Raw genomic sequence first — 22,388 nt, 5'->3', positions numbered from 1 at the left:
CATACACCATTGAACACAACACTCATGATGTGCTAAAGTGGTGCAATACCTTACTCACTCACTGACATGAGTATGGTTTTCGCCGCTTTTAGCAATATTCCAGCAATATCACGGCTGGGGACACCAGAAATGGGCTTCACACATTGTACCCATGTGGGGAATCGAACCCGGGTCTTCAGCGTGACGAGCGAACGCTTTAACCACTAGGCTATCCCACCGCCCCTGACATGGTAGATGCACCATTGAACAAATATTATTACACATGACATACATCCTTGAAATGTGAGTCCATGCATCCTTGAAAACTTGATACACACACCCTTTAACAAATATAACATTCATCCTTGAACACACATCATACATCCCAGAAAAAAAGAGACATACTTGAACACTTGACATACATCCTTGTATACTGGGTCCATGCATCCTTGAAAACTTGATACATATACCCTTTAACAACGGAAACATTCATCCTCGAACACATATCATACATCAACAAGACATCCTTGAACACATGACATACATCCATATCGTTGTATTTTTGTATTTTAATGTAATGAGGTGAGACTTGAATAAACTATATGTCTGTCTACATCCTTAAATACTGCAACTGGGTCCATGCATCCTTGAAAACTTGATACACATATCTTTTAACAATAATTACATTCATCCTTGAACACACATCATACATACTTGAATACATCCTTGAACACATGGTACATGAACCCTTGAACAAAGGATAGATATATACATTCTAGGACATGTGCTACTTAAATCCTTTCACATTATTACACATCCTTGAACACACAATATATACACCCTTGAACACATGACATACCTCATCAAGCACATGATACATACGACAATTACACACATCAACATATTAACATACACACAGCCAGCAGGTAGGCATCCCATACATTTCAAACAACATCAAATGAATAGGATTTGCATACTGTACAGTACACTGTACATTGAGAAGAACTGACTGAAAGCTGAAGGTGCATTAGCTGAGGCTGTAGATGACTTGGTGAAGCACCCTGAAAATCCCTGTGACGTGCTACACCATCACAATATATACACCACAACACCAGGCTCTCCTAAACCAAATCTTACACTATAGAACCCAAACCAGCCTTGACATAGGATGTCACTGGGATAGAGAGAAGAAGAAAGAGTAGAATTTTGAATGAGAGATGAATGATGAAGATTTGCTTTAGAGAGAGGCGATGCCGACTAGATACATTGTCCCCAGTTGATGAACTGGTGGCTACCTTTACAAGTTCACCCTTCCTTAGTATCATCTGGAAATAATAGTGGTAAATTAACAATTCTATAGTACAAACCTTCTTAATCCAAATTATATTACTAACACATTCTGTGGACAATAATTATATTACTAACACATTCTGTGGACAATAATAGCCGGATGTAAAAATAATGTGTAACATACCCTGTTCACTTGTCTTTAACATTCGTATTATTTGGGAAAAACATAATGTTTGGATTACAGAGGTTCTAATGCAAATACCTGTGGATTCAGGACGCCACTTACAGGCGTATGGCGGACTCTGTATTGTGGGTCACAAAATCAGTTCTTGTAAGAATATAAGGTCATGACAATTATAATCACATAAAATAACTACTCCCCAAATTCAAGGACATTGTATGGAAATTCTGTTTAATATTGTCCTCCAAGGACTTTTGACACCTCAAAAGAAAGGAATAGTCAGCATACCTTATCCCCACATGAGTTGAGGAAGTCGTCATTCACTCCAGCATAGGACTTGAGCAGGTTGGCCTTGATTCCTTTGGGCGGCTCCACGGTCATTTTGGAGCCATTTTGAAGGATGTACACTGGGAACTTGTCACTTGGCATACTGGTCAGCCAGAGGCGGAAGTCTCGGTGCACCTGTAGCAAGAACAAACTGATTACTACTTCTCAAGTCCTGATACTGAGTGACAGTATTTCAGTCAAATTTCAGTTTGATGTGGAAAGAAGTGATGCAGAAGTTAGATCCTTACCAATTTCATGAACCTACAAGCATGGATATGACACACCCAGATTGATTGACTGATTGATGCCGCACTCAGCAATATTCCAGCTATATGGTGGCGGTCTGTAAATAATCGAGTCTGGACCAGACAATCCAGTGATCAACATCATGACTATTGATCTACGCAATTAGGATACGATGACATGTGTCAACCAAGTCAGCAAGCCTGACCACCCGATCCCGTTAGTTGCCTCTAAGGACAAGCATGGGTTGATGAAGACCAATTGAGGAGGCAAACCAATCAATTAGTATTAAAGTTAATATTATTAAGATTTTCAGAACTTCTGCTGCCAGGGATACATGAAAGGTGAAAATTTACATCCTGTTTGTCAAAACTGTGAAGCAGTCATGTAGACTATTAAATTGAGAGAAGTGACAATAGCTAATTTGTTCGTCTTCATCTGGAGACTTGATGAATTTGGCCATTGAAGATGATACTGAAGTCAAATGTGATCCATTATTACAAGACTGTAACCCGAAACAGAATAAACCAACCTTGTCCACATCAATCTGTTCAATGAGTCGCTCCAGGGAAGGCATCCAAGATGGCGCCAAGTGGCAGTTCTGGAAGAACACCCATTTCCCTCTCTCCATGGCGCTACGCATCATTGCCTCTGCTCTGGGGCCCTTGGTACAAAAAATACTTAATCAAGTTCCTGCCTCCTCCAAATGGAATGTACATGACATGGCTAACATATCCCAGCTAGTGAATACGGTAAAGCAGCAAGAGTTACATCCCCTTATATTTTACACGCTTTTCACACTTGTAGAATGCAAACTGTCAAAGGTTTGGTTTGGTTGTTGTTTAATGCCACACTCAGCAATATTCCAGCTATACATGGCGGCAGTTTGCAAATAATCAAGTCTGGACCAGACAATCCAGTGATCAACAGCATGAGCATCGATCTATGCAATTGGGTTACGATGAAGCGTGTCAACGAATTCGAAGCCAGTGAGTCTGACCACCCAATCCCGTTAGTTGCCTGTTACAACAAGCATAGGTTACTGAAGACCATCTAACCCAGATCTTCACGGGTTCAAAGGTAATATCTGTACTTGTAGTTATGCTTATGTATTTAAAGCAGCATTACAATGTATTCATAATAACATGTTTGCTCCGAGGCATAAGCAATACAGTGTTTGTCATTTTATCAGTGTCATTGTATCTCACCTGTCCCTGACCAAGAGAAATGGCTGACAGTTTTTTGGCAAATCTCATCTCCTCTGCAAACTTGTACAGGTCAGCTGCAGGATCAGTACCGGTCGACAGGACGAAGATGAGTGGTGTGGTTGGGGAGGAGTCTTTGTACACAAGGTGAAGGTCAGCAGTCTGAAGGATGCACAGATACATGAGTCAGAGAAGTATCACTGACTGAGTTTGGTTTTAAGCCACTTTTAGCAATATTCCAGCAACATAATGGGGACACCAGAAATGGGACATTGTACCCATGTGGGGAATAGAACCGTCTTCGGGGCATTCAAACAACGCTTTAACCATTAGGCCACCACCCCTAGAAAAGCATCAGAACACAGGATGATGAGGCAAGAATTGGACAATAAATAGCATTCAAACTGTTTAGTCAGCAATATCAAAACAGTTACTCTTCTTATCGAGTTTGAACAGGAACACCACTTGTAAAGGCAGTTATGTCAAGGGGGTGTCATAATCAAGGCAGAGAGATAAGCTTTAGCTTATTGGGCAACAATGATTCATTATCAGCCAAGTCATAGAGCCTGACACCAATAGGGTGACTCCATGTAAGAAGCTATAAGGTGTGGGGACGTATTCTGTTCCATGGTACACATTTAAAGGGTATGAACAGACACCAGGGCAGCCAGGCCAGCATGCACTTTACCTGAGGCTCAATGAATCTTTGACCCAGGTTTGCGGCCACATAATCCTGCATGGAATTGGTCACTTTATCTGGACGCAAGCATTTCAGCACAATGATCTTCTGAAAGCTGTCCAGGTCATCGTTCCACTGAGCCGGCAGAGGTTCCCTGTGGCCAAAAATAAACTATTTACAACAATGCACAAATTCAACACTGCCTTTCCCAAATCATCATATCCTTTGCATTGATCAAAATTAAGCCTGTAAGACAAAGGGCCATTGTAATCACCTCAGTGTTAAAAGCAAAAGTTTAAGTGGACTAAGAACTGAAGACCCAGAACCATCTTTAGTCGAGCACAGCTTTACATCTACAGAGAATCTCAGGACTACACTAAACATTGTCTATTGCCAAAATGTTCCAAGAGACACTGACGTCTTCAACAGTATGACAACATATTTTGGGTTACTTCCATTTTGAACAGTAATTCATTTATATCATAGTTAAAGTTAAATGAATGTGAAGAAACCTTCACGTAACATAGACACTAGAACCAAAGAGAACAGGCAAGTTGTTGACACCAAGGTTATAATCAGTGCAAATCTGGGATTCCAACCAATTACCGAAATCTATATTTGAGTCACTTCTGGTGTTTATTTGCTATCTCACCTGTGTGGTTCTGTACTATCAAAGATCATCTTGAACCCATCAGCATGATTCTTGAAGTCTCCAGGGAAGCTGGCAAACTTTGGCAAAACACCCAGGGTTAAGAGATCCTGCCACGAGCGATCGGATATCCACTCCGGGGCGGGATTTGGTAACTCATCGGGTTTTGTTGTACCTCCAGCAATCAAAAATCTCCACTCGTCCTGCAACACCACAGCATATGTACTCAGTTACAGTAACATATTGATATGAGAGTGTGTGTGTATGACCCTGTTATAGTAATATATGACCCTGTTACAGCAACATATGACCCTGTTACAGCAAGACGTGACACTGTTACAGCAAGACGTGACCCTGTTACAGCAAGATGTGACCCTGCTACAGCAAGATGTGACACTGTTACAGCAACATGTGACCCTGATACAGCAACATGTGACCCTGTTACAGCAAGATGTGACCCTGTTACAGCAAGATGTGACCCTGTTACAGCAAGATGTGACCCTGTTACAGCAACATGTGACCCTGTTACAGCAACATGTGACCCTGTTACAGCAACATGTGACCCTGTTACAGCAACATGTGACCCTGTTACAGCAACATGTGACCCTGTTACAGCAACATGTGACCATGTTACAGCAACATGTGACCCTGTTACAGCATCATATGACCCTGTTACAACATGTGACTGTTACAGCATTATATGACCACGTTACAGCATTATATGACCACGTTACAGCATTATATGACCACGTTACAGCCAGATGTGACCATGTTACAGCAAGATGTGACCTGTTACAGCAACATGTGTCCCTGTTACAGCAATATGTGCCCCTGTTACAGCATTATATGACCATGTTACAGCAACATGTGCCCCTGTTACAGCATTATAAGGCCATGTTACAGAAACATGTGACTCTGCTACAGCAACATGTGACCCTGTTACAACATGTGACTCTGTTACAGCATTATATGAACACGTTACAGCAACTCTGTTACAACATGTGACTCTGTTACAGCATTATATGACCCTGTTACAGCAACATGTGACCCTGTTACAGCAACATGTGCCCCTGTTACAGCAACATGTGTCCCTGTTACAGTAACTGTTACAACATGTGACTGTTACAGCATTATATGACCACGTTACAGAAAGATGTGACCCTGTTACAGCAACATGTGACCCTGTTACAACATGTGACCCTGTTACAACATGTGACTCTGTTACAGCATTATATGAACACGTTACAGCAAGATGTGACCCTGTTACAGCAATATATAACCCTGTTACAGCAACATGTGACCCTGTTACAGCAGCAATATATGACCTGTTACAGCAACATGTGATCCTGTTACAGCAACATTACAGCAATAAAAGACCTCATTACAGCAACACATGACACTGTTACAGCAATATATGACCCTGTTACAGCAATATGTGACCCCATTACAGCAATAAAAGACCCCGTTACAGCAACACATGACACTGTTACAGCAATATATGACCCTGTTACAGTAATATGTGACCCATTATAGCAATACAAGACCCCGTTACAGCAACATGTGACTGTTACACCAATATATGACCCTGTTACAGCAACATATGACCCCATTACAGCAATATGTGACCCATTATAGCAATGTGATCCGTTACAGCAATACAAGACCTCGTTACAGCAACACATGACCCTGTTACAGCAATATATGACCTGTTACAGCAACTTGTGACCCTGCTACAGCAACATGTGACCCTGTTACAACATGTGACTGTTACAGCATTATATGACCATGTTACAGCAAGATGTGACCCTGTTACAGCATTATATGACCACGCTACAGCAACATGACCCTGTTACAGCAAGATGTGACCCTGTTACAGCAAGATGTGAGCCTGTCACAGCAACATGTGACCCTGTTACAGCAACATGTGACACTGTTACAGCAACATGTGACACTGTTACAGCAACATGTGACACTGTTACAGCAACATGTGACACTGATACAGCATCGTATGAACTCATTCGCAGCAACATACATTCACGAATTTAAGACAGATCCTGAACGAAGAATGAAATGTGGAATAGGGTCAAAAGAGATCGAAACTTACTCTGCCAACTGGCTGATTTCATTACCTTATAAGAAAATAACAGGTAGAATATAAAACAAACTGGTGCATCAGGATTTTCATCTTGATATTACATTGTCAAAATGAAATTTGTTGCATGAGCTTATTGACATACAATCAAACAACTGGGTAAAAAGTAAAAGCTGGGTGCCTGCATATTCCTTTATATGAAATCATCATTTTGGGATTGTGTTGAACCTTGGATATCTCACGTTGTTATATAAGTCACTCCAAGTTTGATGCAATTGTATTTGAAATTACAAACCATATTAATAGAGCCATTATGCATCTTGATTCTGGCACAGAGGAGGAAGGCAAAGAGAAGTTTGTGTTTCTCGAACAAACTGCGGCAGACGTTGCTGTAGAGGCTGAAGGTGAAGTAGTTGTTGATGTTCTTAATACGCTGAGGAATGTTGTCTGTGGAAAAAAAGATATCAGTTCTCAGGACAATAATTTTGGCATCCTTTATTGAAACCATGAAATCATGACCTGAAGACAAGACGTGATTCCTAAAAGGTCAAAGGTCATGGACACGGACAGGGTGCCTACGGCTTTATAATTTTACTGTGAGTAGCAGTCCTTAGGTATGTTAGGATCCGGTGATCAAAGTTTTGTATCCTAGATTTTCCCTGCTTACGATCTTTCATTAATCTATCAACATGTCTTCCCAAAGTGAAAAGTGTTCAAAGCAACAACTCACCCAGTAGATCATGAAATCTTAAACATTCAATGACTGGCACGTTAAATTCACTACAATTAATAAGGCATATGCTGACATTAAATATCAGTTTCAAATTTGCAGATCCTAGAATGATAACAGATAACTCATCTATGTTGTTATCTAAATGCTGAATCTGAGAAGACCCTCCTACCTGCTCTCTCGGCATTGGCGATACCACTAAGGTAGATGTTGATGAACCATTCCAGGGAGTACTGGTACATGGGGTCGATGTTGGCCATGTCAGCCACACAGAAGAAGAGGATCTGAGTGTTAACAGCAACTGGGATGTACTGGCTACGAGTCTGGTCAATGTCCTTCTCAGTTTGCTCGGCAACCACCACCTTGGCCTGTTGGAGTAAGAGAATTCACATTTACAACACAAGGATGCCTTCAAGTAACTTGTTTAGAATTGACATGGGCTCATCTTTCAATGGCCCATTACCATGGAAGACACTATACTACATCTTTCACTGTAGGCCCATCTCCATGGTAGACAGTACCGTGGAAGCTTATTAACCCCTACCCATGAAGATCTGGGTTGTCTTCGGCAACTTGTGCTTGTCGTAAGAGGCGACTAACTCATTGTATCCCAAGTGCATCAATAGTCATGCTGTTGTTCACGGGATTGTCTGTTCCAGACGCGATTATTTACAGACCACCGCCATATAGCTGGAATATTGCTGAGTGCCGCATAAAACTAAACTTACACAACAAACTAAGCAACCAGTCATGAACCCCTAGTCCATACCAAGCTATCCAGGGTGTCAGACGACCCTGCAATGATGATGATGTACTGCTAAAAGTGGGACAGAATCCTACTAACTCACTGTAAACAAAAACATGACAGAAACAAACCTGGATTTCCAAGGACTTAATTTTGGAAGCCTCTAGTGTCTGAATAAGATCGATGTCATCGACGGGGCTTCCCTCGGAGGAGCTAAGACGATACAGGATCCTGTCCTCGATCTCCTTCAGTTCCTGCTTCATCTTGGCATTGCTCACAATCAGCTGGTTCTTGGCCTCCTCTAAGTCGGGTCGCTCTTCTGCCACAACTGTACCCAGTAGTTGGTCCTCCAGACCACTAGAACATGCAACAGAACAGTCAGTAGTGGACATGGTGTAGATGTGAACAACAGACTGCAGTGGACATGGTGTAGATGCGAACAACAGACTGCAGTGGACATGGTGTAGAACATGGTGTAGATGATGAACAACAGACTGCAGTGGTGGACAACAACAGACTGCAGTAGATGGTGTAGACAACAGACTGCAGTGAACATGGTGTAGATGTGAACAACAGACTGCAGTGGACATGCATGTGGACATGGTGTAGATGTGAACAACAGACTGCAGTGAACAACATGGTGTAGATGTGAACAAAGACTGCAGTGGACAGTCAGCAGAACAACAGACTGCAGTGAACATGGTGTAGATGTGAAACAACAGACTGTAGTGGACAACAGACTGCAGTGGACATGGTGTAGATGTGAACAGACAGACTGCAGTGGACATGGTGTAGATGTGAACAACAGACTGCAGCACATGGTGTAGATGCGAACAACAGACTGCAGGTGACATGGTGTAGATGTGAACAACAGACTGCAGTGGACATGGTGTAGATGTGAACAACAGACAGTGGACATGGTGCAGTGAACATGGTGTAGATGTGAACAACAGACTGCAGTGGACATGGTGTAGATGTGAACAACAGACTGCAGTGGACATGGTGTAGAGAACAACTGCAGTGGACATGGTGTAGATGAACAACAGACTGCAATGGTGTAGATGCGAACAACAACATGGTGTAGATGCGAACAACAGACTGCAGTGGACATGTGAACAACAGACTGCAGTGGACATGGTGTAGATGTGAACAACAGACTGCAGTGAACAGACACTGCAGTGGACATGGTGTAGAGATGCACAGTCAGCAGTGAACATGGTGTAGATGTGAACAACAGTCAGCAGTGGACATGGTGTAGATGTGAACAACAGACTGCAGTGGACATGGTGTAGATGTGAACAACAGACCGCAGTGGACATGGTGTAGATGCGAACAACAGACCGCAGTGGACAGATGAACAACAGACAGCAGTGGACATGGTGTAGATGCGAACAACAGACCGCAGTGGACATGGTGTAGATGTGAACAACAGACTGCAGTGGACATGGTGTAGATGTGAACAACAGACTGCAGTGAACATGGTGTAGATGTGAACAACAGACTGCAGTGGACATGGTGTAGATGTGAACAACAGACTGCAGTGGACATGGTGTAGATGTGAACAACAGACTGCAGTGGACATGGTGTAGATGTGAACAACAGACTGCAGTGAACATGGTGTAGATGTGAACAACAGACTGCAGTGGACATGGTGTAGATGTGAACAACAGACTGCAGTGGACATGGTGTAGATGTGAACAACAGACTGCAGTGGACATGGTGTAGATGTGAACAACAGACTGCAGTAGATGTACAGAGGGCAGCAGTGAAAGCATAGAACATAGGTGAACAGACAGAAGAGACCTCACATAAGTGAGAAGATATAGGTGAACAGAACTGATAGCAGAAAGTAATTAGCAGCAGTGAACCCCATTTAACACAGAGTAGTGACAACAGACATATGTGAAAACACAGCAGAAAGGTGTTGAATATTTTTTTGGTCATGTTCAAGATTATTGAACATGCAGCAGACAAAAGAGCAGTGAACAGATAGAAAGGAACAATGACAGACAAATGAACAGGGAACAATTAATCACTCAACAGAAAGCAGTGGAACAACAACAGACAGGAGTTAAGAACACGCAAATACGGTTATGACTGGGAGGATCAAGTGATTACCTTGGTGACAGGGTGAAGTTGACGAGAGTGACCTTGGTTGACACTTCTGGAGTGTAGTGTGGGTTGGGCAGCTTGGTGGTGATGTAGAACTTGAAATCTTCATGGTAGGGGATGACTGCATCTCCCAACTTGATAACAGTGCTGCCTTGCTGCTTGAAAGTCTGTATGAACAAAGGGCTCTTGTTACTTCACTGCTGACTACATCGATTTATACCACTCCAATGAGCATCAACAATAATCTTGAATAATATACCAGCATGTATTGATAAAATCAAATTCTCACATTAAATATAAGACATCATGAACCATTTTTTCCGCATGTATACATTTTGTCTAATGCTCAAAAGAGAACAAATAGGCCCATGACCTCATAAGAATAATTTCCAAATTTTCGGATTGGTTAATTGATTGCTATAGGATTGACTGAACAATCTAGTGCCTGGAGTTTAGCTCACCTGTCTCAGTAGAATCGGTTCCAGGGCTGGATCCAACTCAATGCCAACATTCTCCAAGAGGCAGGGTTTGCCAAACCGGATAGCATTCTCCAAACTTCGGAGGAAGTCCCGATCTGACAGCTTGATGATGTCCAGTCCATTGTCTCTCTCCTGAACCAGACACAATATCCCAAGGTTAACAACACATGGTCAACTAGAGCCAGCAACTTAAGCAAACACAAAAGTGCTGACAATATACAATATACAAAACAGCCTTTTTAAAGTATACTTGTCATATATATGTAGAGAAACAAATATAGGAACACAGAAAAATTAAAGCGTTCCTTTATTTTTTTCCAGTTTTCATCACCACAGCACCATTCAAAGCTGGTTATGAAAACTAGAAAATATTAAAGGAACACTTGAATTTTCCTGTGTTCCTTTATTTGTTTCTCTATGTATATATATATACTTGAAATATTTTGATATAACATTGTTAAAAATTGTGGGTAAATCTGAAAGAGGGTGTGACTAAATCTAACAATCTAACACAACAACACACCATGTTTTTAATCCACTTGTTTGCCTGTCCTTGAGGGTCAATGAAGAGAGACCAACGTCGTGAGAACTGGACGATGACACCGTTCTCCACTGAGAGACTGTCCTTGGGGAGCCCACAGATCTGCCAGCTTCGGACCTTGACTGCGTCACTCATGGTGGACACAAGTGTTGGGTCCTCTGTCCTGGGTACTTTCAGCTTGTCCAGCTTCTCCACCCATTCGCACTGCATCTGCTGTCGGTACTCTCCCTGAACATAGAACATGTTGTTCGTTGATGTCAGTAGGGCTTTATGCTGCTTTTAGCAACAACAACAACAACAACAATATTAGTGCACCAAATACACACCCTAAGGTTTGCTCAGTGCTACATTATCATCCCAGTCAATAGGTGAGCTTGCGCTTGATTTTCATTCAAGCTGATTGTGAGGTTTAGCCACATTACTATCTCATCCCACCGGGTACCCATTCACTGTTTGGTGACCAGGGACAGTTTTCAGAAAGACAAAAGTCTAAGCACTGACCACAGCAGCATAACTATAGTTTTCAGTTTGATCCATAATTTCTGTATGACTATTGTAAAATGCTGACCTTAACAAACCACCTTGTATACAAAATAATCTTAAACTGCATACACATAATGCAATCTTCTGCTGTTGAACTAAAACATACTCATCCTAAGGAGATTCCTCACCCATGGAGATTCCTCACCCATGGACATCATTTCCACCAGGAGTCACATAAGCCTTTTTGAGAGATTAAAGTACATTCTAAAGATGATCCTATTTCTTTGGTGTATCTGTATATATATTTCCCATAAGTATTTGTTTGAAGACAGAACACAATCACCTAAAAAGAACTGGACAGCCACATGCGGACACAATAACAGCTGTTTACCGTGAAGGGTCCAAGATAGGCGATGTATCCCGAGGAGACGAGGACATCCCCGGTGATGTTGTCGATCACCATCTCCAGCCTGTCGACTGACTCCTTCCATCTTTCCTTCTCATCTGCCAGACCACCAATCAGCTACAGGGAGAAACGTGAATACATCAGCGATGGGTTTGGGAGAAAAGTAGAGGACATTGTTCCTTTAATACCTTGACATGGAGGTCTTCAATCTATATCTAATCCACTGATGATCAAATGGGCATACTGTAATATATCGGAATATTAAAGAGAGCGAGTGAATATTATTTTATGCTACTGTCATCAGTAGTCTTGCTATGTCACAGCAGCTTGTAAATTATTGAGCCAGGAGCAAGGAAACTGGTGGGTAAAATGACATGCATTCTTCAAGGTCAAGCCATGTAACCACCAAGCCATCTTTATGACTAGCACCAGATGCTGATCACACTGCCTCAGATGGGATGGAACAAGGATGATGAACCTGATCAGGACTGAGGACTGACTGTTGGAGTCACATGTTCACTGACATCATTAACATCATAATATAACAAAACATCCACAATACCTTGTCAGCTCGGACAAGCCTAGCTTCACACTCTGAGCATTTGTGTTCCAGCTCGTCCTTCTTGCGGACGCAGTCTTCATACTTGGCTTGCAGTGTGGCGATGCCCTCCTCCACTTCCTGCAGTTTGGCCTTGGCTGAGTCCAGGATCCGCTGAGTCTCTGCCAGGTCTGCCTGGGCTATACGCAGCTTCTCCCTCTTGGGGGCGACGCCTTTAGCCACGAAGTGGTACTTGTGCATGGCTCTTGTCCATTGGCAGATAGAGGTACAGGCTTTGGACACCTTGGAGAGAACAAGAAGAATACAATGACAATATCTTGCCCACGGACACCTGAGAGAGTGGAGAAGTTAGTGATAACATCTTGCCCAAGGACGTCTGAGAAAATGGGAGAAGACAGTGATAATACTTTGCCCATTAACACCTCAGTAAGTATGGGCACAATGTAAGGATGATCTCTTGTCCACCTGCTCCTTAGAAAGTATGTGTTGGGGTGGAGGGCAGAATATATGGATAATATCTTGCCATAGACATACTGAAGGCAGTATAGATGTTAAACACCTGGGAATGTATTAGGAGAATATAGTCATATTATTTATTTAATTGTCCTCATGGTAATTTTGCACTGACACCAACATCTGAAAGAACACCATTTTCACAATTCCTAATCCCACATGACACAGACACCCAAGATCTCAAGTACCTTCTGAATGGCTGCAGGCGTGAAGGCATCATCATCAATATACGGCTGAATCTTCTTGATGGCATCGTCAGGTATGTTGTCCTTGTCATACTTGAAGAGACTTTCAAGGAAGCGGGTGGGGTCTTGCAGCATGGCCTTGCCAGGCTCCCAGTAGTCGTCAATCTTGGTGCCAGGCTGCACAAACACAATATGGTGTTACCTCGGTCTGTCTATCATGCCAGCCACTTTGGTACTATATCACATTACAATAAAATATTCTACAATAGCCCTGTCTGTCCATCATGACCAAACCTGTAGCTCAGATGCCAAAATACTGATTCATTGACAATATCTCACCAATCAGCACTTATCAGCAATAACACCTCACAACACAGAGCAGAAAAAGACAGCAAGAAAATTTTCATATTATTCTGTGGATGTGTTGATGATGCTTTTGAACAATTCTTGGGTAAAGAAAAGAGGTTCATCCTGTTATAAGATGTTTAGTGCTGTAGATTAATTAACCTGGAAGTGTCAACCTACCTTCTCCCCTGCAACTTTCTTGGGTTTGACAGACTTCATGATACACACAGCCTCTATAACCATCCTGACACCATCTGGAGGTCGCTGCAGGGCTCGCACCTCAACCACGTCATTCTTGTTCAGGGATTTCAGACTGGCCAAGGCAGCATCCTACAACAAACTCAGAACTCTGGAAAACTGGAATCTACCCATCAATGGGTACATGTTCAAGCTAGTATTAAAGTTCCAGCATTGTACCCGACATTTTATGACAGCTTTCAATGTCAAGACCTGAAGAACACAAACCATGCAGTGACACTATGATGTGACGCTCATAAAGCTAGTTCAGAGTATGGTACAGACAAACCAAGGATCATTATCAGAATGAAACTAGCGATTCAAACCCAGTCATTACATCCTGAGATGTCTCTGAAACTGCCTGACAAAAGTGGGCTACCTGAGGCTGGACAAACTGAGAAAGGCTAGGCTTTGTGCTACTCACTAGGGCTGGGAGAGCTTCATTGAGATCCCTCTGAGCATCGTCAGCAATGGCCTGCGTCTCCGTGGCCTTGACAGCAGCCTCTGCTTCCTCCTTCTGCACCACAGCCTTCGTCTCCTCTGCATATTTCTGTAGGAGGCAACAAAATTATTTAAAGCATTTGGGGCAATGAGGCAGTGCACGAAATAGAACTATGCAACATTATTGTACGGTACTAAATATCCAACTAAATAATAACAGCATAACATTGATTTAAGACGAACAGCCAATATGGGGAATCTCCATTGACATTAGTTGAACATCATTACTCACTGTTAGACAGATTTACTAAATTGTATGATAGAATTCCATGAATTTTAGCGTCACTAGTGAAGTATATGTATGTCTTCATTTGAAGTGATCATTTGTATCTAATATTTACAACATTTTACATGGATTTGTTAGCAGACATGTTGTATCTTGACCCTGAAGACAACCAGTAGGTACTTACCGTATCAACAGAAATCTTCTCCATGGTGTGGACAGATTCCTGGACAGCTTCCTCCAGCAGCGGCCTCATCGTGGCCAGCTCCTCCTGCAGCTTTGCAACTTCATCTGCAGTTGTCAGCAGCTGTAACACAGACATACAGGAATCATTGGAACGAGTTAGCGTAATTTTAAGCTACCCTGTAGCAGTTTAGGCAGACGGATGAGTGGTTGACAGCACAAGCACTTGTGACAGACTACAATCAAGGTTCTTTCTTAAAGCTCTTCCACAGTGACTATATTGCCATGACTGTCATAAGTCTATGATGAAGTATGTAAGTGCTATCATATCACTACGATAACTTTGTGGAAGGGGCCCAGATGTTGTCTAACACTACGGCATTAGCTCAATGTATCTTTCCTGAGCACAATGATTCTTTGTGGAATAGGACTTATGTGATATTATGTTAACGTAGTTCCAGAGTACTATGAATGCTTTGAGGAACGGGGCCCAGACCTTGTTTGACATTATGTTAACGCATGTTTCCAGGGGTACTCAGCGCACCTTATCGAGACCTGTCTTGAGTCGTCTCCTGGCAGTGTTCAGCTCCATCTTCTTGAGCCCGATCAGCTTGGAGAAGATGCCGAGCAGCTCCAGGTAGCTGGTGGGAGTCACGTAGTTGTGCCTGGACAACTCGGCCAGGAAGCGCTGGGAGTTGACGTGTACAGACTGGTGGATCTCCTGACACATGACAACCTGCACACAGACGGGACGATAGATTAGCTCAATGGGGATGCTGCTGTACACATCTTCATCTATTACTCATTCACACTTCTATGGGTCTTGTATTGCAGTTTGATAGACTACTGGAACTTAAGCCTGTCATAACCTCTACCTAAAAAGGCATCTACTAATCCATCTCAAGGTACCATTTTGGGAGAAGTACACCTAGTAACCATTAAGGTCCTGGCACTGACAAGTCTGTAAGTCTGAGACAAGTCAATGTGATGAGTGAAAGTTTTTACAGAGTAGTCTTATAAGTATCTTTGAAATAGTCATTACTACAGTGAGATACAAGTTAAGGATAAGAACTTCCTTTATGCAAAAATATTGTCAAATTTGTCATTGGTCTACTTCAAAATATGCCCTTCAATATTTATTCATAAAGGAAACAAATACTTTGCCATATAACGTAGCTAGGACAGCAAGAGGGGAACAGATAAATGAAAAGAAAGGTAAAAATACTCTGCATGGTGTAAACTGGAGGACTTACCAGACCATCCATGACCTCGTCCGTGGTGTCGAGGTCTGGGATGTCAGTGAGGAAGCGCATAGCAACGGATCGCAGAGCATCGTCGGGCCACTCACTGAACCAGTCGATGGTGCAGCAATTGACTAGGGCAGGGAACTGACGAAGACGAGCACGGAATATCTCACCGATAGGGCTGGAAAGAAAGACTTAGAGTCAAGGCAGGTTCATTAAATGCACAGCATATGTTTGCTAATATCAGCTATATATGACAATAGTATGTAAGTAATTGAGTCTAGACCAGACAAACCAGTGATTAAAATTATGAGCATTACATGCAGTTGGGATATGGAGTCACATATCAGGCAGACCTGACCACCTGATCCCTTTAATTGCCTCTTCCGACAAGCATGGTCCGCTGAAGACCAATTCTAACATGTGCAAAAATTACATTCAAAGTTGACCCAAGTAACATTGCACTGACAAAAGTCCCAAGTTGCCGCACAAAGTAGTGGATTCTGTGTTGCTTTCAACTGGTCAATCATATAGTTGATTGATGGTTGACGATATCCAAAATAATTGCTATCTATATATGGCCCTATTTGTCACACTGATTGGCTACATACCTCATGGTGATGACGGTGTGTAGGTTGCTACGGATACGCTTGGTGTAGCATGAGAACAGGTTGGTTTTGGTGGGCTGGAGACCCAGGTCCTGGACGATGGGCTTCATGGCAGTGTAGATCTGGTCCTGCTCATCAAAGCCGTAGATGTTGGGAACATCACCAGCATTGAGGATGTTGTTCAAGTCCTCCAGGAAACTCTCATTCTTGATCTACACAACATGAAGGAATAATGTATACTAGCTTCAATCAGTGCGTGAAACATTTGGCAGGGTACTCACACTGTAAATCTCCTAGTACTACATTCCTGTGCTAACGCAGCACTCAGCAATATTCCAGCTATTTTATGTCAGTCTCTGTATAATGGAGCCTGCACCATACAATCCAGTGATTTCAATCATGAACAAGAATCCATATTGGCTATTTCTGATGATACTTAATAAACCAAGTCACCATCCTCCTACAACCATCACAGAGTCCAGGGCCCCGTTCCTCAAAGCGATCGTAGCGCTACGACTGTCATAACTCTTTGTTAAAGTATTGAAGTTACGACTGTCGTAGCGCTACGTTCGCTTTGAGGAACGGGTCCCTGGGGATCAGTTATAACCAAGTACCAATACAGGGCTGTTTACATATTCAACAGCTACAGATGTCCACAATGTCAGCCACAAGGGATAGGTGTGGCCAGTGTCAATATCTTATAACCAGGTATCCTTTCTGACTAAAATACACAGCTGACATGTTCCAAGGTACGGCTGGGTGGCACTGTAGTGAGTGAGTGAGTGAGTTTGGTTTTATGCCACTTTTAGCAATATTCCAGCAATATCACGGCGGGGGGACACCAGAAATGGGCTTAACACATTGTACCCATGTGGGGAATCGGGGGACACCAGAAATGAGCTTAACACATTGTACCCATGTGGGGAATCGAGCCCGGGTCTTCGGCGTGACGAGCGAACGCCTTAACCACTAGACTACCCCACAGCCCCGGGTGGCACTGTAGGTGAAGTGTTTCCTCTCACACCAAAGAGTCAACTCGTATATAACTCCAGGTTTGTCAGTAACTTTAGACCATGGTATAGTTTAAGTATACGACAACTAACCTAAACATAATGTCAAGACCCTGTTTTGTCCCCAGATGCTACACTAAATGTTTAAAGTAGTCCACCTGTGTATCACTGAAGAGGAACACCATAGGCTTGTTCTCCAGTCCTGCCTTCATCATCACGCTACGCAAGTCCTCACGCCATTCGGGGGTCCCATAGTTCTTGGCTAGTTCAACTTGGAAACAGTCAAATTCAGCCCTGAAATGAGAGATCAAATTACGTAAGACAGACTGAAAGGAATTTAATGCTGCAGCCATCAATATCACAATTATCACTGAAGCCTGTCATCAAATCTGGACCCTATAAGAAAGCATCACAAACAATCCATGCTTTCTTCAAGTTCAAGTCCCAATATCTGGTCCTTTGCAGTTTTGGTCTTATAACATAGATAGCATTGTGCTGACCTTATCAAACCTGGAATCACCACGCATGTTCTCAAGATCATCTTGAATATTATTTTGAAGGACATTAACAGAGAAGACTGAGTGAGTTGGTTTTAACATCACTTAGAAAAGTAATTTATATAACAACTTGTGAATGGTAGATGTAGTCATGTAGGTCTTGGACATTTACCTCTTTTGTGAAATCCACATGCATGTGCATGCAAACCTAGTAATATGAGTGTGAATCTGGGATTCAAACCAGTGATGTGGTACACCCAAGGGACACAACTCCGCGAAAGTAATTGCAGAGCCTTACACTACATGGCAAACTTTCTCGATGTGGACAGAGGTGGACAGAGGTGGACAGAGGTGGACAGAGGTGGACAGACTTACATGTGAGCAGCAAGTCTGGTGAGTGACTGACGTCCACTGCCACCCATTCCTAGTAGGAGAGCGTTGCCGAGGGGCTGTCGGATGATACGACTGATGCGACAGACATGTTTGATGGCATCCAAGAAGAGAACCAGTTTCATCTGGGCGGTGTTGATTTGGTTGTAGTCCTCAAGGTACTCTTCAACAACCTTCACCATCTGCAACATCAACATCGAATGTGATCAATAAGACCATCTTCATGTGTGTCACACCTGTTAATTTCTTCAAAATATTACATAAAGTGACACAATTTTTCAAAATGTTCAATATCAATATTCTGGTCCAGTCAAACAAAGAATATGTCTATGACTGTCAAAATAAACTAGATTACAAACATAAGTTCAGATATACAAAGAACATGTTTCATTACGAGATAGAGTAACAACCGGATTAACTTGCCAAGTTCAATATGGATTTGTTCACAACAAAAAGATGAACAAAGTTTGGTGGTTTGGCAAATGTATGGAACATACCATCTTGATACTGGTTTTAAGGATCAAGTTAGGACCTTGGCTTATCCATGAGATCGTCTTGTCTACGGTCATATAGAGTACGTATATGTTAAAATATAAGTGATTTGGTAGTTGAAGCAATAAAAAAGCTCTGTTGGAGCCAGGTGTTTACCGAACCTTCTTCCCTGATTAATAGTCTGTACGTGTGTCCTACTAATGTGGACTACTGCTCAAAGTCTGTTACAGCATCTCACCTTATCGTGGTCCTCTATCTCGATGTACGGTCTATCAGCAGAGCTTGCCTGCATGAAGTCCCCGAACAACACAGGCTTTCTGATGATGACCTCTTCATATTTCATATTGAAATCTGTCTCCATCTTCTCTTTCAGCAGATCCTCGAACCACTGCCGGTCCTGATCATTGACCAGACGGTCCTGGAACACTCGGCAACTCTCGTGGTAGTACAGACGTAGCATCTCACTCACACTCTGTCAACAAACAAGGAGTTGGGTTAGCCATCACACCTTTTACCATTCACAGTGTTAGTAGAATCATTTCTAAATACAATCATTCCAGTTCTTTGGGTAAAGTTTTACGTGGAGTCCATATAGTGAGAGTATCTATCTTGGGTAGTACAGACTCCTGCTCTGAAAACAAACAGGGAGTGTTTCTTAGTCTTACAGGGAGTGTTTTTGACATCATATTTATATAATTAACCACTCTTGTCAGTAAGCATGTCCCCAAATTTAGTCAATCATTTGTGTTCAAGTTTTTGCATGTACTCAGTGACAGGGCGTGAGAATTATCTCCCTTGGATCAATGCCACTGATTGTGCAGCAAAGACAAGCATTGTACCTGGACTTTTGTTGGATCCATCATGAGTATTCCTTGGAAAACCTTTGAGAGATCACGGAGGTTGAAAGTGTAGTGACTCTTGGCTGGTGTGGGCAGCAGCTGGGTGGTGATGGTGTTGTACATGTCGATGCAAGTATCCACCAGCTGCTGGCTGTGCTGGGCCAGGCTAGAGTTCTGACCTGAAGGCAGAATCAACATACACTACACTGACACACTGTCTCATGTACAGTTATGGTAATTCTTGGATTCAAACCACAACCAGTGGATCCTGGCATAGGCAAGGGGTATAACTCTACACAGCAAAACAGATCTAGATGGACATCATTGCCACCTTAGTGCAACTGTACTGTAGAATTTTGATTTGGGAACAGGATGATAAATGTGTTTAAATAATGAGCAAAAGATAGCAGTAGGATCAGTATTTTAAACAAGTCTGCAATTCTATCTATCCTTGAAAAGGGATAAAGATGACATGATGTACTCACTGGTCCAGGAGTTGAGGATGGTACCAAAGATCTTCTTCTTGCTGAGATCCTCCATCTCCGTGAAGGCCAAGAAGTTGAAGTGGCGCAGGAAACGAGCTGTCACTGGGTTACGGCCACCACCGGGTGGACCCATGGCACACACAAAGTTCACATCCACAAGATTGCGGAAGTCACCTGTAACAATTATATTCATGACAAATTCCATCATGTCCCATCCCTTAACAGAAAAACAAGATTCCTGACTCAGGAAATAACTTCAATCGACAACATTTGGCAACATTTTTCATTTGCATTTAGCATGAATGCATTTATCATTATCAACTGTGTTTAGAGATGGGAAGAGAAACTGTACTTGATTCAAACTTTGTTTTTAGGTTCAGGTCATCCTCGATAATCTCCACTATACCCTGGATGCATCAACGGCTCGGCCCGATACTTGTATTACCTCCCTTGGCTGGCTTTATATCCAATCAGGTGTCTACGCTGGGAAGTTGAGCGTACCAATCACAACTCACTTTCGCTTCTTTTATCTAACCGATTAAACTTGGCAACACAATTGTTGCAGAGGTACTCTGAAAGAGGTGGAAGGAGTTCTTGCATATATTTTTTTTAGGGTTTCAGATCTGTCAATTTGTCTGTATGGTTTTTCCTCTACATCTGAGTCGCACAGCGAGCAAACCTTCGTCGCTGCGGCCGCTATGTTTGTTGACACTGGCAAGTCGGTTGTAACGGCTTATTTGACTGGTCTACTGTGAGAATGCGGAGCCAGCAAAGGGAGGTAATAAAATTATCAGGCCTAGCCGAAGATGCATCCAGGGTATAGTGGAGGTTTATCGGAATGTATACCCTGGAGATTATCGAGGATGGGTTCAGGCTGCAGGCTGAGCAACACTGTCAATACTATTTGATGTACCATTCAGCATTTCTTGCACTTAATGCTCAAGCAGAATCTGCAGCTATGAAACGGATGGCATATGATAGTCTTGCTAATATCTTATCTATCAAAGAATAATAGGGACGCAGCTTGTTCCTCAGTAAATACACAATCAACAATTTACCCAAATGATTGACAAAGTGAGAGCATCAGCTTACCAATGGCTTTCCTGTCATACCATCCCCTGAAATCCATCCACTGTCGGAGCAGCTCAATGGGTGGCTGAGCTCCATACACCTCCAGGGCTGGCATGTTCAGATCATCCACAAAGAAGATGAAGTACTTGCCCAATGGAGGACCAAACACACCTTTACGTCTGGCAACAGATGGACATGTCCATAAATTTATGTAGGTTTGTGTGTTGGTGTACACCAATTATAACAGGGTGACTCGTAAATAAATCTGGGTCATAAAATTCATTTGTTTTAGCTTATGAGACTTGCACTTCAATGAAACGCTCATAGTCCTGTGCTAAAGCTTTGGACACTGACAGTGATCCCTGTCCACAATAACCTGAAGCTTCTGACACCTACAGTTATCTATTCAATGAAGCATAATACAGTGGAAGCTCTCAAAACCGGCAGCCCTCCAATCCGGCATGCTCTCAATATCGGCACTAGATTTTGGTCCTGAAAGAAGCTAGTTAATTTATGATCATTTACAAGCCCTCTAATCCGGCGTCAGTCTATTCCGTATTTCGGCACAACAAAGACTGCCCAATTGACTGGTTGTACCATCGGCTCATTGATGTTGTTGGCTGATAAAAGGCGTATGGATAAGGATTAGGCCTAAGTAGGTGAGGTAAATTGGTGAGTGACACGTGTCACTTGTATACTTGCTTGATATGCTGAAAGACATCAGATACTTTGCTTTGACAAGCGAAGTACGGTTATTACTCGCAACACGTTGTTCAGTTGTATTTAACGGCATAGGGAAGATCATTCTCAGTTCTCTAAACCGGCACGTCCTCTATTTTATGACAGTCCCAGCGAATGCCAGTTT

The 22,388-nt window shown here is 42.5% G+C and overlaps 1 protein-coding gene across 1 annotated transcript in view; it reads right to left on the bottom strand.

Annotated features, from left to right (window-relative positions):
* Positions 1-22,388, bottom strand: part of LOC124283095 (dynein axonemal heavy chain 1-like) — a 116,652-nt gene that overhangs the window by 30,901 nt on the left and 63,363 nt on the right. Inside the window, 26 exon segments of the mRNA XM_046719125.1 lie at positions 1,739-1,912; positions 2,553-2,684; positions 3,229-3,387; positions 3,914-4,058; positions 4,557-4,756; positions 6,941-7,092; positions 7,548-7,743; positions 8,252-8,477; positions 10,239-10,399; positions 10,694-10,843; positions 11,235-11,480; positions 12,127-12,258; positions 12,704-12,982; positions 13,402-13,575; positions 13,924-14,073; positions 14,405-14,530; positions 14,892-15,011; positions 15,432-15,623; positions 16,141-16,312; positions 16,743-16,951; positions 17,908-18,043; positions 18,622-18,818; positions 19,367-19,600; positions 19,968-20,146; positions 20,453-20,626; positions 21,545-21,702. Coding sequence (XP_046575081.1) covers positions 1,739-1,912; positions 2,553-2,684; positions 3,229-3,387; positions 3,914-4,058; positions 4,557-4,756; positions 6,941-7,092; positions 7,548-7,743; positions 8,252-8,477; positions 10,239-10,399; positions 10,694-10,843; positions 11,235-11,480; positions 12,127-12,258; positions 12,704-12,982; positions 13,402-13,575; positions 13,924-14,073; positions 14,405-14,530; positions 14,892-15,011; positions 15,432-15,623; positions 16,141-16,312; positions 16,743-16,951; positions 17,908-18,043; positions 18,622-18,818; positions 19,367-19,600; positions 19,968-20,146; positions 20,453-20,626; positions 21,545-21,702 — 4,573 coding nt within the window.

Source organism: Haliotis rubra, unplaced genomic scaffold (genome assembly GCF_003918875.1).
Source record: "Haliotis rubra isolate DU_JTF1 unplaced genomic scaffold, ASM391887v1 Scf109, whole genome shotgun sequence".
In the NCBI taxonomy this organism is placed as follows: Eukaryota; Metazoa; Mollusca; class Gastropoda; order Lepetellida; family Haliotidae; genus Haliotis; species Haliotis rubra.
The sequence above is the reverse complement of the archived record's forward strand: the minus strand, read 5'-3'. Positions and strand labels throughout refer to the sequence as shown.